The sequence below is a fragment of the Haliotis asinina genome, chromosome 1 (assembly GCF_037392515.1).
Source record: "Haliotis asinina isolate JCU_RB_2024 chromosome 1, JCU_Hal_asi_v2, whole genome shotgun sequence".
NCBI classification, from domain to species: Eukaryota; Metazoa; Mollusca; class Gastropoda; order Lepetellida; family Haliotidae; genus Haliotis; species Haliotis asinina.
The window spans coordinates 40,179,123-40,195,880 of NC_090280.1; the positions used below are offsets into that span (position 1 = coordinate 40,179,123).

The 16,758-nt window shown below is 40.7% G+C and overlaps 1 protein-coding gene across 4 annotated transcripts in view; it reads right to left on the reverse strand.

Moving 5' to 3' along the window:
• LOC137291299 (bestrophin-4-like) overlaps window positions 1-16,509 on the reverse strand; it is a 41,724-nt gene extending 25,215 nt beyond the window's left edge. For 2 of the 4 annotated variants that reach the window (XM_067822626.1, XM_067822612.1), the window contains exons 1-2: window positions 2,684-3,243; window positions 1,387-1,643 (exon numbers count right to left, since the gene is read on the reverse strand). In XM_067822626.1, the coding sequence (XP_067678727.1) occupies window positions 1,387-1,565 (179 nt within the window). In that variant the 5' untranslated portion in view covers window positions 1,566-1,643; window positions 2,684-3,243. Of the gene's footprint in view, window positions 1-1,386; window positions 1,644-2,683; window positions 3,244-14,457; window positions 14,784-16,469 lie in introns of those variants that run through there. The other 2 variants (XM_067822619.1, XM_067822604.1) reach the window with 2 other exon arrangements.
• Between the last annotated feature and the right edge of the window lie 249 nt (window positions 16,510-16,758).

Consider the following 16,758-nt stretch of genomic DNA (forward strand, 5'->3'; position numbering starts at 1 on the left):
ATGAATGAATGAATGAATACATGAATGAATGAATACATGAATGAACGAATACATGAATGAATGAATGACGACACGTACAACGACAGAAACATAATAACCCAATAACAATTGAAATGTTTTCACACCAAAAACGATCATTGATGCAATAACCAAGACTTTGTTTGGAAGTTTCATTCATTTCATTTTTGAATATTTTCATGATTTGATCAGCTAATGATAGTACATTAAACTACATTTGTGAAATACATGCATATAACGAATGACAGATATAACAAAGGTGGCCCCATTTGAAACTGTGACAAAAACTCTAAACACAATTTTTTTTATCATCATCATCATCATCCGAATCGTTCGCAAATAAAGATTGTGAAAATGTAGCCTTTCTTTGAAAAAATACCATACACCGATAAATCTTCACTTCTCACTAACCTGCCGTTGAGTGAATGAATTTAGTTCCGCGCCCCACTCTTTCCCGCTATTAACGGTACATTTTATATGCTATGATGATTCACTGTTATTACTATTGACAGTTGATTTATTGATATACGTACATGAATTTGTTTGTTTGATCCAGTTAACCGGACGTCTCGCTATCAGGACTATTTTCGAGAGAAACAAAAACGTCCGGATAAACGGGGTTCGGCTGTATATGGTGGCGGTCTGCAAATAATCGAGTCTGGACCAGACAATCCAGTGATCAACAGCATGAACATCGATCTGCGCAACTGGGAACCGATGACATGAGTCAGCGAGCCTGACCACCCGATTCTGCTAGTCGCCTGTTATGACAAGCACAGTCGCCTTTTATGGCAAGCATGGGTTCCTGAAGGCCTGTTATACCCCGGACCTTCAAGTAATATTCAAGCACATATTTACAGTGAGTGAGTGGGTTGGGTTTTACGCTAGTTTTAACAACATTCTAGCAATATCACGGGCGTGACCAGAAATAGACACATTGTATCCATGTGGGGAATCGAACTCGGGTCTTCGGCGTGACATGGCAACGCTGTAACCACTAGGCTACCACAAACAAACAAGAAACAAATGCTATTTGGATCAGAGGTGTTTTGTCAAAATGTAAATGTACCTTTCGTAGTCTTTTTCTTCTTGTTACTGTGAGGTAGACATCACCTGTCCAGTTTCAAAAGAGCGTTTCTCATCATGAAGACGCTATACCGCACGATTTTCCAGAGAAACCAAAACGTCCGGATAAACAGGGTTCGACTGTATTATAATGACGCATGTCATCGTATCCAAACTATATATATCGATGTTCAAGCGTAGATCGATGAATGATCGCTTGATTGTTCGGCCCAGGCTCGATTATTTACAGACAGAACGTTGCTGAGCGCGACACAAATGATAAATATACCAGTAATTCCTTACCTTCTCTGAGGTTCCGTAAGCAGCAGGCGATACAACAGGCTGATCGATGTGTACATACACCCAAATATCAACATCTCTTTGAACATCAGCTTGTAGACGCTTCCCTTCCACGCTGCAAGGAGCTTGACAAAGCCCCCTAGTGACGTTGTCGCCACCCGGTATTGGTAGATGATCGTCATGGCAACGGCTCATACAGAACATCACTGACAAGATGGCGGCATTCTAATTGAGAGCTTCAGATCGTCAGAACTCCATTCCTGTGAAACCAAATAGAATTCAATAAAATGTAATTTTGGACACTACATAATAACAAAACAAAACTGTGTTTCAAACAATGAGTCAGATCAAGCAAGAGTAGTCATGTTCGCTTTTAAAAGTTCTCTCATTTTTTATTAAAATATTATATTATATATAAATATATTTTGGACTAACTGACCCTGGGGAACTATCTGAATGAATGGGTTTAGTTTTACAGCACACTCAACAATATATCGCGGCGAATCCTGACCAGATAATCCAGTGATCAAAATCATGAGCACTCATCTATGCAATTGGGATACGATGACACGTGCCAACCAAGTCAGTGACAAGTATGGGTTACTGAAAACCAACTCTAACCCGGATCTTTACGAATATGGATAATCTGGTACATGCCAAGGGTCACAAGTGATACTCGTCATATGACAAATATTTGACAAAGTAGAAGATGCAATTTCTTACCTGAGTTAATAAACGTGAGTTTATTAGACTGTCACCGAAAGATTTGTGACTGTCTGTCGTTCATAACTTATACCTTTTCCCGCTATCACAGGCAATCTCATTCACTGATTAAACTGACGATAAAGTTGTTATTGTGAACTTGTGATTATATCATTTAGTTTGACCGAAGCATCAACGATAAATGTGTGTAATGGGTGACCAGTTGCGAATATGTCACGAAGGTATATGTAGCAAGCACGTGATTTGTCCGACATGGAATATGAACATACAATACAGATAACGTACTGCACCTTGGCTCTGTTAGCTTAAGATATACTGGTCCCGGATTATGACCGATGCTGATTGTGACTTGTAACCCTTGGCAGGTTCAAGACTGTGGACAGTTCGTCGATAATATTTCCAATAACATATGATCGTGAACAATATTTCTAAATTATATTTTCACATGCTAGTACCAACACGACGGAAATCTGCACATAATGAAGTCAGTAGTAGACAGTCCAGGTGCTCCTTTCACGAAGCAACCTTTACTAAGGCTAACCTTATCGCCCATTCTTTAACCAAGCGTTGAGGTTACCTTAGTTATTTACGATCATCTTAGTGCTTTATGAAAGGAGGCCCAGGTATTAACTTGACAGAAGACCAAACCAGACCAGATCAGCGGTTCAGGTGAGCTGCCACTTTAAGCAACTGACTAACTTTGATCCGGAACTACCATGACTGAATCTGTAAGCTGTGACCATCGTGCGAAATAGCTGCCAAATGTTGCTAGACAGTCGAGGTAGCTATGTCTGAAAGTAACTCATCAAAATAAAAATAAAAAACAACAACATATCATTAAACCAGTATACAGTACACAACCCTGTGGACTTATAAGAACTCACAAATCCGGTGGTAGATGACCAGATGGTGGCCACACGAATACGTACAAACACCTAGTTGCGGGGACAACTACGTGCAGCAAACATGGACAAAGTACTGTGACTATGTGTCCCAGTCCACCCAGCTGTGAATGGGTAACTCGTAAGGATGGAAAAGCCACATTAACTCGCCTGGTAGGCTGCAAGAGTTGTATGATCCCCAGGATTGAAAAGATTGAAAATACTATGTACCGTTGTGATGGGCATCCAATGATCGAGGGAAAATCAAAGCGCCCTTGAGCAGTTGAACCAACTGGATACCGGCGCTATACAAATATTTAGTAGTATATTATAGTATATAGTATGATGAACATTTATATCAGGTCATTATCGTGCATGATTTAAAAGTGTATATTATAACTTAACAAGTCAGTGACGGTGCTACATTTCCATATGACCCCATGGAAATACACTGGCCACTCGGGCCAGTGACTGTAGAAATTTACTGTCCCGGTTGGTTTTTTACCAGCCACGGTCTAGCGGGCCGGTGACTATTTCGCACACTGGCTGCAACGAATGACATTTGTTAAAACGCCTTGATATGACCGAAATATTGTTCACAGCGGGCGATCCTAGCGTATGTCGTATACACAGGCACATCATTAAAGGCATGCTTGGATTTCCTATCTTAACTGACTCGAAAACTGTTGATACATTACATAAATGTTACCCTAGTGACTTACCGCCATCTCCTGTTGAAAGGAGGCCCAGGTCTACATGGAGAAAATACATGTCTAATGTAATTTATGTACATATAAGTACGTATTTCTGGGTTGCGTAAGACTTTTGCAAGTTCTTACAAGACACACGGTGAACGGTTTTCTTGATTTGAGAGTTATTCTGTGTAAGGCATTTCTAATCTGATCACAAAATTATTAAAAACAGTCAGCGTCATCATGTGATACAATATTGTCAAAGTTCCATGGGTACAATGTTCGCTTCCTTGAGTACAATGTGCGAAGGTCATTCTAGTTCCCCCTGTCGTGATGTTGCTGGACAATTGCTACAAGTGACGTAAAATACCAGCACACTCACTAACTCTGTTACACCTGTCTGTGGGGTTGGGGATTAGAAACGTCCCCAGTTGTGATCTCCTTTGACATTCACTATCTTGCTGAGCACGATATGGTATGATACCCAAGAAAAAACAGATCCCACTAGATTTTTACTGAAGATCTGAGCGCCTGACAGTTTCTTTCGTGAAGACATATCATCACTGTACTCGGCGGTGAAATCACGCCATCTTCATGTAGTGAAGGTGTAGTGAAAGCTGCCTACCATTTACTTCTGGGCGTGGTAATATATGCAGTTCTGACGTGGGGGATGACAAGGGACTCGAATGATGTATATCATAAAAATGCACACGGAAATTAAAGTGTCTATCCATGCTTGGAATGTAAAAGTGTCCTTTGATTAAGCTGATACCTAAATGGGAATTTAGAACATGACACGGGGAATTTGATGATTGCAACATTGGTTGCGAAAGAAACTATTCTGACCCGGTCTCAGCTCGGGAGAAATAGGAGGGAAATGTGATTGTTTATAATGTTGCTATGAAAACATAGAGTTCAACACGTTCGCTCGTCACTCCGAAGACCGAGGTGAAGTGTAGCGTAAAAAACATATTCACTCACCCACTGAGTTAAACCGTTCCATGGTTCTGAAAGATTCAGGCCTATCACGGTCTGGTAAATAGAGGAAAACTGCACGCTACTCTGATATACCGAGGCCTGACAAACTGTTATAATCGGAACGAATTTGGGATTGGAATACGTGTTCACTAGATCCTGGCACAACTAAGAGAGACAGCCCGGCACAGTGTTCAAATCTATTAAAAAAGAATAAAGATTTTAATTTTTGGATTTGTTTTCTTGTGCAGTGTTTGGTTTTCTTAAATGCAGTGTCTTGTTTGCTTGTTGCTGAAAGCAGCACTCAGCAGTATTCCAGCTATATGACAGTGTTTAAATATGAGAGTGACACTGGCTGTATGTTATCGAGTCTGGACGTAAATCCAGTGTTCACCAGCATCAGTCTACGTATGTTGGACATCAGCGAGTCTGACCACCCGATTTGTCGGTCTACGCATGTTGGACATCAGCGAGCCTGACCACCATATTTGTCGGTCTACGCATGTTGGACATCAGCGAGCCTGACCACCCGATTTGTCGGTCTACGCAAGTTGGATATCAGCGAGTCTGACCACCCGATTTGTCGGTCTACGCATGTTGGACATCAGCGAGCCTGACCACCAGGTTTGTCGGTCTACGCAAGTTGGATATCAGTGAGCCTGACCACCCGATTTGTCGGTCTACGCATGTTGGATATCAGCGAGCCTGACCACCCGATTTGTCGATCTACGCAAGTTGGATATCAGCGAGCCTAACCACCCGATTTGTCGGTCTACGCATGTTGGACATCAGCGAGCCTGACCACCCGATTTGTCGGTCTACGCGTCTTACAGCAAGCATGAGTTGCTAAAGATTAATTGGAATCCGGCCTCCGAACCTCAAGGATCGTATTGCTTCATCCAGTTACAACGTCTACATGCTACGGAAGGCCGTTACCGAGGTTTAAGATGATTTTCCATGGATATGTCCACTGACAGACAGCACGACAGGTAGTGCGCGATTTTTAAAAAAACGTTTAACTTACTACTGTCTCCTTAAGTCTATGTAAGCCATCATGTCGCTGTTGTCTGAAGTAATGCCAAGTCACTGGTATCTGGCCCATACTCGTTTATTTATAAGACCTCGGGGTATGGTTGAATAAACCAAACAGGACACAGAAATATTGAGGCTATGAAGAAAGAAGTGGTCGAATATTTGGATACGCTGACACTTCCTACAAACTTTGATCGGTAATGTACCTAGGCGAATTCAGTCATGTATTGCTGTGTAAGGAGGTCTCGCAAAGTACTGGAAAGACACATTGACTGTTCTAAGAGAATTTTATCTCAACGTACTCATTTAAGTAAAACTTCTACAGTTTCTCAATCAATTCTAGGAATATCTCTGTGACATCCTTGTTCATTGATGCCCCGATTTGGTCTGCCCTTCTTCATTATGCTAACATCCTGATGTGCTTCAAAGCAGTGAAGAGCCAGTGTCACTCTCATATTCAAACAAAGCGTACCAGTTGCACAATAAAGATATTTTCTACATAAAACACAAGCCCCCATATCCGCCTAAGTGGGTACATGTTGCTGGATAAATTCCACTTACGGACATGTATCAACACGGACGTTTAAAAATCAGGATGTAATGCAGGAAAAAAGTCTATTGTTATCTGAAAGAAGGGGTTGCTATTATCAGTTCTCCTGATGTTAGCCATCAAAATGAAGCATATTTTAACATGATCTGGAATCAAAGCTGGAATGAAAGGATACTGATAAATAAAAAAACAAACATTATGGACAGGAACTACATGTTTAATGTACGTCACAACGTTTCTGGGCTATTCCTTGCCTCTTCGTCAGGTGAACTGATACAGACAAGATACATCATTGGGTTAACCGGGGTAATAATAATCAGCTTGTTTGGGCGCTTCGAGCATGCATTGTGCATAGAGTAATGCATATGATAAATGAACTATTATCGGTATTATTATAAAATATACTAATTCTACAAAAAGCCAATGATGCATGTATATACAATAAATGAAAAAGAAGCATGTGGTGAGAGGGCGAGATGTCCAGACAATTGGTATATTGTTTACACAAGGGAAGAGTTTATACAAGTGATTAGCAGACCCGGGTAGAAGACAGTAATGATCTGACTTCCCAGGCACTGGGTAGGTACACTCCTTGATCTCTGTTCAGTTGAGGTTTTCTTATGTTGAGGTAATTTTCTTATCATTAAAGACTCTGATAGTTTGCGCTTGCGCCACTCATGGACATTAGAGGTTAAAATGGCTGATTGTTGCCAATCAGTGGAGTGATAAGTGTTTTTCATGATATGCTCTGAGCGAGCTGATTCATGGTCTATTTTTGTACAGATGTGATCCTTTGGTCGTATGTCGAATGGACTGGATGTTTCACCTGTGTATATGCAGCCACAGTAAACAAACACTAGCCATCCATAATATTTGTCTTTCACTTGAATACCAACATCTACGTGCCTCTCAAGAAGGACACTGGTAAGATTTCACAGAACCCAAAAGGTGCACCACTGTACCCCTTTCTGGATCCGCCTATGCTCACAAGTCAAAACATTGATTTTACAACTGTCTCGTGACCTGCTGACTGGGCTCCATCTCATTATAACCAGTCCAAAATATTTAGGCTGATTTATCTAACTGGATACACAATCAGTATGATGTGATAGATCTAAGCACCCGTATATTGTAACACATTTTAATCATTGCAAACGCGTTGTACTGCATACTTTGTCGCACAGCGAGCTCGGATCAGCGGAAACGCATTGTGAATCATTTTACGACCTCGTCAAACAGATACAGTCTGTGACGTCTTAGTTAAGGTCATGCTAATTACACCTCGCTATAAAACATAGAATACGGTGTTATTAAAGTGTAAAATTAAAATTCATTTGTAAATACTATTTTCTTATGAAACAAAGAATTGGAATTCAGTGTAACCAGAGTTCTTTGTGATGTTTATTTTCACTTTCACACGAGAAAATTCGGATCGGCTGAAAAGTAGGTCATTGTCTGAATAGGTTAATGAGACTCGTGTTTCGGTATGTTAGTAATTCACCTGGTCACAATATCGGTAAACAGTACACTTTGTTTTCGATTTAAGAGAATAGCTTTGTGCCTGTCATGTGGATATAGAATCCTTACAAAGAAGCAATAAATATGAAAACGATTATCTTTACCTACAAATGAAGTGTGCCATGTCAGACAGCTTGTCCGAGCATCCTGATTTTGATGACTGATTTTCCTACTGTTTATGTTAATACTGGTGCATATATTGGCATGAGCGCTGGATATTTGATCCGCTAATGCTTCAAGTTTATAGTGAATGTGCGAGTGGGTGCGGCGGTGTTATACCCCCTTCACACTTGAGGCGGAATGAGCCCGAATGCTGTCGGAATGAAATTTCTGGAAAATCGAACTGTATTCTAAAACTTCTTTCTGCACTCCGAATGCATTCCAACCATTCGGGTCAATTCTTGTCACATGCCCGAATGTTTAGAACATGTTCAAAACGTTCGAGGTATATTCAAAGTGGAAAGACCCTTGAAGGTCCCGGAGTAGAATAGGCCTTCAGCAGCCAATGCTTGCCATAAAAGGCGACTGTGCTTGTCGTTAGAGGCGACTAACGCGAACGAGTGATCAGGCTCGCTGACTCGGTTGACAGATGTCATCGGTTCCCAGTTGCGCAGATCGATGTTCATGCTGTTGACCACTGGATTGTCTAGTTCAGACTCGCCACCACATAGTTGAAATATTGCTGACTGCGGCGTAAAACTAAACTCACTCAAAGTGGAAAAAAACATCGAACGGCATATGAGGTGCATTCAAACTGCATTTTAAGCATTCATACACCACTCTAAGTATTCGACAGACAGACAGACATTTATTCAGTAATAGGCCCTAAGTATTCGTAGTGCATTGAAATGCATTCTGAATATTTTCGAGGGGGAACACAAAAGACACGCCACTTCCAAATCCTATCAGAAAGTCGGAATGTATCTCGATTACTGCTGGACTTCAGGTGGAATATGCTTCAAATGTACGGGAATATTTCGATTGAGGTTGGAATACAGCTGAAATGTACAACGAATACACCTAGAATACAGTCAGAGTATCCCCGATGCTCTTGAAATGACCCCGAATCACACAAAAATGTATCCACCTGTCACCGAAAGCATTCTTATATAGCTTGAAAAATTTGTTAATTCTGACATTCTCTTCCGAATGCGGTTCGAAGTATGGAAACATTTTTTAAAGTTCGGATTCTGCTCGATTCGTGTCTGTTCGAAATTCGTGTGAAGGAGCCGTTAGCAATATTCCAGCAATATCAGGGCGGGACACCAGAACTGGGCGTCACACATAGTACCCATGTATGGAATCGAACCCGGGTCGTAGGAGTGATGCTCGAACGCTTTAACCACAAGATTATCACACCAACAGCACCCTAGATAAGATGATTCACAAATACAGTGTCGTAAGAGAGTGAGTGAGTGAGTGAGTTTAGTTTCACGCCGATTTTAGCAATACCACAGCGGCTGACTCCAAAAATGGGCTCAATACAAAGAACCCATGTAGGGAATCGAGCCCGAGTCTTCTGCGTGACGGGAGAACGCTTTCACCACTAGGCTAAGCTACTGTCCACGTACAGTTAAGGATATTTTGAACTAGGCATCTGTACTTGCACCTAAGTAGATATTCCTTTAAGTGACTTATTGTTCCATGTATATGCATGTGTATTCTGAAATTCAAACTAAACTGCCTTTGTTGACTATTAGTCAAAAAAGCGTCATTTCAAAATGTTTCAACGGGCATTGTGGTCCTTTGGAAATTCAAATACCACATTACGGCCCCAGCTACAAATAATCACTAAAGCTGCGTAAAATTGAAAAGTTCTGTACAAACAGTCATTATGTTTATATTTAACCAACAAACACCTGTAACGAGCTGAGAACAATATGGCGTCGAAAGGTTAAGGTCGTTGCTGTGGTAATCATGTATGTGAGGAAGGCCATGTGTGGACAATGAACAGTAATATTTTAAACGTTGGCAAACAAACATGGTGGCATACAGTTGCCACCTGTACGATAATGGAGGTGTGTATCTGCACGCATGTCAGGGCAGGTTTTATTTCCCATCTGTTATCCTTGGAAAAATTGCTTTACATGTCATTACAACCTTGGGATAGGTTCAAGGTTCGAATCTGGAAGATGATGACATCGTTACTAAAGCATCTGACAATATATTGACATATCTGTTGAGTCATAGTAATGTGTCCTTTTAGAAACATATAAATCAAAACCCCTCACGATTTATTTCGTACTTTTCTTTTGTCTTTTGCTGGACACTGCAAGGGTGACTCACTGTGTGGTGGACACTAGCAAAATAGCGGCAGTTCCATGCCGTCCAGTAATTGTTACATGTTTGTGTGTTGAAACATTGACCAACTCTCTGCATTGTCTGACCTGCATGATGGCATTCTCTAAATAATTGTTTAAACCAAACAATGCAGTGTTTGAGCTTATGATCATTGATTTTCGTTTCTGCGTTTGGTAATTGCTTCGTTTGATTTGGATCTCTTAGTGTTTTTGTGTTGTTTTCATTTTTGTTTCGTTCGTTTTTAGTATTGTTATTAATCTTGTTGGAGAATGTTTGTTTTGTTATTGGGGAGGGATGGGTAGTGTCATCCATTCTATCTTCCGTTTGATTTTTCATTTTCTTTCGTTCTGCAGCATTCTCTGACAAGAATCTGACAAGATCTGACAAGAATCGGTAAAAAAGAGTCTGGATAAGACACCCAGTGATTGACATCATGAACATAGATCTACACACCTGGGATACAATGTCACCAGCTAAATCAATATGCCTGGCTATACGATCCCGTTAGTCGACATGCTGTGGTAGCTGAAGACTACTAGAGTGGATCGTCACTGGTAGACTGTACATATTTGCAACTTGACATTCTACCTAACCATTTCGTCTATTCTGTGTGCACACAAAGTATGGAAAGTTCCTTTTAATCCTTGATCCTAAAATAAACAAATTCGGCTACTCTAATGCTACTTACAAAGAAAGAAATCCCACTTTAACCCCCACCCCCAGCAAAACAAAATGCCCTATGTCTAAACAGCCTGTTGTGAATACAATTGTTGGAATAATTACAATTTATAATTTCCATTCTGGTGTAAATATCGTATAAAATCGCCTTTTATATACATTGAGTAAAATTTCGTTTGTTTCAGTTAGTATGAGATAATGGGAGTGTTTCGATGGCGTAAAGAGAACGGCTGAGAACAAACTGTGTGTCTGGTCCATATCACGTGTTTCATGCCTGGCACGATCCCCACGGGTTATTCCGCGCAGTGGCCCGCCCACACACCGAGCCTGTCACTGTGAAAGGTTAGAAAGTGTGAATATATCCATGCATTACCCGGTCCATAATGATTGATGATTTATTATTACAAAGGGAACACGAAACTTCAGCTTGTAATCTGTTTATATCATATCGACTTTTATCATCTCGAATCGTAAAAAATGATGATGTTGATGATGACGAGGCCTAGTGAGTTTAGTTTTACTCCGCTTTTGGCATTATTAAAGCATTATCACGGCTTGAGACACCAGAAATGTGCTTCACATACTGTATCCTTGTAGGGAATCGAACACGGGTCTTCAGCGTGACGAACGGACGCCTTAACAATAAGACTAACCCATCACCTCTTCGACGATGACGATGATGACGGAGACGGCAGCGGTTGTGCTGATGAATGTTGACATATTCATGATATAAAATGTATAACAAATGTACACTTTTTTCAGACAGAAATATAGGATTTGGCAAGTTATAGTCCGTTCAACCTGCGCTGACTGAGGAATCACCCTCTTGCCGGACGTTAGGGAAGTCTCTTGTGTCTGAGTCGAACTAGAAGGGTAATTTTATGAAATTCCTGCCTTGAGAGAAAATATCGGGTCCAGGGTGCGATCGGTGTTTTCGACAATGGCCAGCAGCTGTCTTCAAGGCGAGGGCATTAAACAACTGCACAAATATAGACTCTACTTGAGCACGTGCTTCGGTCCGTGCTTTGCCTGGTGAGTGCTAGACAATAAACAAACACTGGTATATGCCAACAAATGGCTCGTGAATCTATTTTTGATAAACCTGCGTGATAAAGTTAAGGTACTAAATGCTTGATTATCTAATCAGGGTGTTGTGGAGTTTACGATTAATGATTTGAATAAATGGGGATCCATGTTAATCTTGAACTTCTATTATACGGAACCTGTTATTCCGTCAATACTGAACATATCTAGTCCTTAAATGTTTTATCTACAATCATTTAATCCTGTACCCTTTAATAAAAAACTCAGTTAATCCTGAACCTCGCTGGTGCAGAACTTGTTAACCTACAACCCCCTAATCTAAAACCCCTTTAATCCTGAACTCCTCTTGCACTAACCATGTTACTCTACAACCAATTACTCACACACCGATAACCCGGTAATTTGGAACCTCAGTAGCTTGGATCCCCGGAAATAAGAACAACTCCACATAAATATTTGGATATCTGAATTTCACACGGGTAACCTCATATGCGTTCGTGTGTTAACAGCGTGAAACAGTATTCTCGTTACATATTACTATATCATCTTGATGAAACCGGAGTGAGTGAGTGAGACATGGCCTTCACACTTTGTATCCATGTTGGGAATGGAACACGGGTCTTCAGCGTGACGAGCGAACGTATGAATCACTGGGCTAACCCACTGTCCCCTTAAAGTTAAGGATATAACTGTAAAACTGCACTTGCATCAATCTGAGCACGAACACCTTTAATTCAAACGCATCTTACTTTGTTAACAAAGAGTCTTTAAACAGCGTCATTTCAAACTGTTCCAACAGTCAGTGTTACCATTTGGAAGTTCCGGTTCCTTAGTATGGCCCCAGTACGTCTTAGGCGTGACAAGCGAACGCTTTAAGCACTGGGCTACCCCACTGCCATGGCGAAACCGTAAGTGGAGCATGTTTTAGACGTTTTGGGACTGTTCATTATTTATGATGAATTTAGGAAGAGAACTCCCAATTTGTCCCGGGGCGGGGGAAGGAAGGAGAGGGAAAGGCCATCAATTTTGTACACATTAAAAAGGAACGGGGTAGGGATACATCAAATGTCATTGATTTTGTAATGCCATGTAAGGGCGCCGCCACTTACGCTGCCTTTCCATAAAAACCATCATTGCTTTGGTTAGTGGTTTGACGCAGCAAGTCAACTCAGCAATATTCTAGCCATTTGGCGGCGGTCTGCAAATAATCGAGTCTGGGGCAGACAATCCATAGATTATGGACCGTTCATAAATTATGAATCGGGGTTGATGATGGTTCTTGTGGAGAAGCAAGCACAGTGTGAATAACACCTACACCTGCCCCAACCCTTTTGAAATTTGCTCAAAACCAATGACAACCCCCTCCCCTCGAATTTGAAACCAGCACTTTGTATTGTTCTTATGTACAAAATGGCTGACCACAATTCTACCTGCCCAGAAGATATCAGCTAAATATGGATACCAAGGATGATGATGATTTATGACAAAGTACTGGGATAAACAAACAAACAAACAAACAAACAAACAAACAAACAAACAAAAACAATGGGTACGTCATCACTGAATAATCCACATGCTAATAAAGTTCATAATTATTAAAATGCGAATTTATTTAAACAAATGAAAATTTCTAAGTTCAGTTTAAGGGCTTTAAAAATATGAAAATCCTGCCAATCAACCAGCGGACAAATCTCATGAGCTGGATAAAATGAAATATAGCAGATATTATCAACATCTGCCTCAACAGGGTGACGTCACGTCGTTTCTGATAATAATTATCAGGATCGATTTAGATTACTCCCCTCGCAGCTAATGGGTATTATCACATTTCAAGAACGGTTAATATGGCGGAAAAGGGATCTACACCTAACCGGATCATGATTAAAACGAAACCTGCATTCACCGATGCGCATCTTAAATGTGTTCCGTTCGTGTGATTAGGGGTTTAACGGTGAACGGTCAGATTTAGTGGTTTTTGCGTCGCCACCTCGATCGTTTGCTTATCTGTGCTAAAAATGTCCGATGCCATGCACACCTTTATCAGTATAATATCTCCCTCCATACTGACAGATTAAAGAGTTAAAGAATGCTGACATATATTCATGACAAATGTTCACATTTATTCATGACGATTGTTCACATGTGTTCACAGCGATTAATCTTCACAACAGCTGTACTTTTGTATTCACAACAGTGGTTCACATTATACATACTGGTAAAAGGATTAATTACCCCGAATTTTACTCGTGATATACAGGAATAATTCCTCTCGTTTCGCAAAATCCATATGACACACGTGCTGTTATAATGAACCATTTGTATAATACTTCATGACACATGTTTGCTCTTAATTAGGATTGTGACACCGTTTTATGTTCATGCTTATGCAAAACATGTTCATGTTTATTCATGTTTATTCTGGGCGTATTTTCGTACGGATTTTACACATATGTTCATATTTCGTCAAGACAAGTCAGAAATCTGAATCGGATAGCACTTGAGAATGAAAACCACAGCGGATCCCGACACAAGAAAGGGACACAACTACGTAAAATTCATATCACTAGTCTCTCGTGGCTAGTCGAAATCATCTCGTTTCAGGATATTCAACGAACGTTCACAACATGCACGTGAAAATACAAGTCATTGATATACCAAATGATATTCTAGAAATACTTACAAATGTAGACTATCCTCGCAACATGTTTATCACAATCTGAGAAGCAACAGGAAAACCATATTTCCCCTTCATCAACACATTTCTGACCATCCAAAATAGCCATACATTTCCTCAGAATGCAACACACAAGCTCGTTACACTCCTAAGTGAGATTCCGAAGTGTATTCGCCTTGGGCAATGTCAGAACGAATGGAACAGCCACCACCTACTAAACCCTTACCGCCTAGGTGTACGGAGGCTGTAGTAGGCATCGCTTGCTTGGGCCGAGTATGGAGTACATAAACGGCCATATGTTAAGTAAACTATTGTTTTCCTCCCAGACAACTAAATCCGGTTTGCAGTTTCAGTGCGAGAACCGGTTGGGTGTTATGTAACAGGTTTTAAGCAGGCGGTGGTAAAAGAATTCAATACCTTGAAAATATTACGTGTGACGTCAGAAATGACGTGACCAGTGCCAGATGAAGAAAACTGTCCAGCAAACATGTTTTTTTGCTTGCTAGAGCGCAGACGTAATGTTGTACGCATGCATACTACCGTGTAATATAAATAAAAAATAACTTCATTTCAGTGCAGTGAAACCTTTTACCATTTCAATAGGTTATAAACTTTCATCAGACAACTCTTGGACAACGACATGTAACACTGAATTTTCGTTTGATTACTTCCATAGACACATAAATATGGAGTTTCATTTGATTTGATTAGATATCATGAAATACTAAGCGTCATTGGTTAAATAATACATGTAATACTGAACGTTTATCGGACATCGTCCCTAAGTATATGAAATACTGCAAGGTCCTTGGACAATGGCTATAATTATATGAAATGTTGCACGTTCATTCAACAACATCCTTCATTATACGAAATACTGAACTTTCATTGGACAACGCCCCTAATCATATGAAGTATTGCACGGCCCTTGGACAGTGGCCTCGATTACGAAATACTTAACCTTCTTTGGACAACGGGCATTGATACATGAACAGAGATATTTCATTTCCGAACGCCTACAGATGCCACGCATTGTGACATTCAGTAATAATTCAATTAGATATAATATGTGTTTTAGACACACGGAAGGAACCCGGCACGGCCTATCGCGCATAAAGGTAAAGTAGAAAACAGAAAGACACGGATCTGTTGAATCCACCAGCAAAAGAAGACGTCAGACCCGACTAACAACACCCCAAGAAAGCTGTTTATCAAAGTACGTTTTCTCTTTTGGAGGATAACACCTGATTTGTCACGGACCACAAGCAAAACCTACATATACTTGAAAATTATCTCTTGAATGTTTCAAGACCACTACTACTACTACTACTGCTGCTGCTGCTGCTGCTGCTGCTGCTGCTGCTGCTGCTGCTGCTGCTGCTGTTGCCGACCATAGTAGATTCAGGGTTGAAAAGGTCTTCAACAACTCATGTTTTCCACAAAAGCGACTATGCGTGTCGTAAGAGACGACTAACAGGATCGAGTGGTCAGGCTAGCTGAACACATGTCATAGGTTCCCGATTGACTGATCGATCGTCATGCTGTTGATCACTGAATTGTCTGGCCCAGACTCGACATTTACTGACCGCCGCCATAAATCTGGAATATTGTTGAAAGCGGCTTAAACCTACATTCACTCACTACTACGGCCAGTCCTACTGCGATTGTTACTACCCACGACACTACCGAAACAACCATTACGCCGACTACTGCCATTACCACAACGTCTACTGTTACTACTACTACTACTACTGTTTCTACTCTTTGCTACAGCTGCAACATCTGCAACTAGTACTACAACAATGTATACTACTGCTTCTAGTTCTGCTACCACCACACAACACAATACTGACTCTACTCCACGTGTGGACTAACGATTGCTAACAAAGTCAGCTATCACAATCATCTCAACTCAGTGACCACACATTTCAACTGTTCGAAACATCAGCACAGCAAAAGGTTCACGTACAAACAGTAATACATCAGAAACATCAAAATGATTTAAAAACACCACCAACCTGGCTACCACCGTCGTGAGAAACTCGACACAGTTTACAGGTTACACGGGGACACGAGGTATGACGTCACGGCTATGACTGGCGAAGACATATTATCTGTCAGTGGCTTGACGGACTTAATGAATACTTGATATTACTGTTGGAGATGTGGCTGGAGAGAGTGTCTCCTTGAAAGAAACTGTCGCTGTTTTGGATCACCATATTAGTATTTTTACTATCTATATTGAAACAAATATATATGTATTTGCATGAACACACACACACACACACACACACACACACACACACA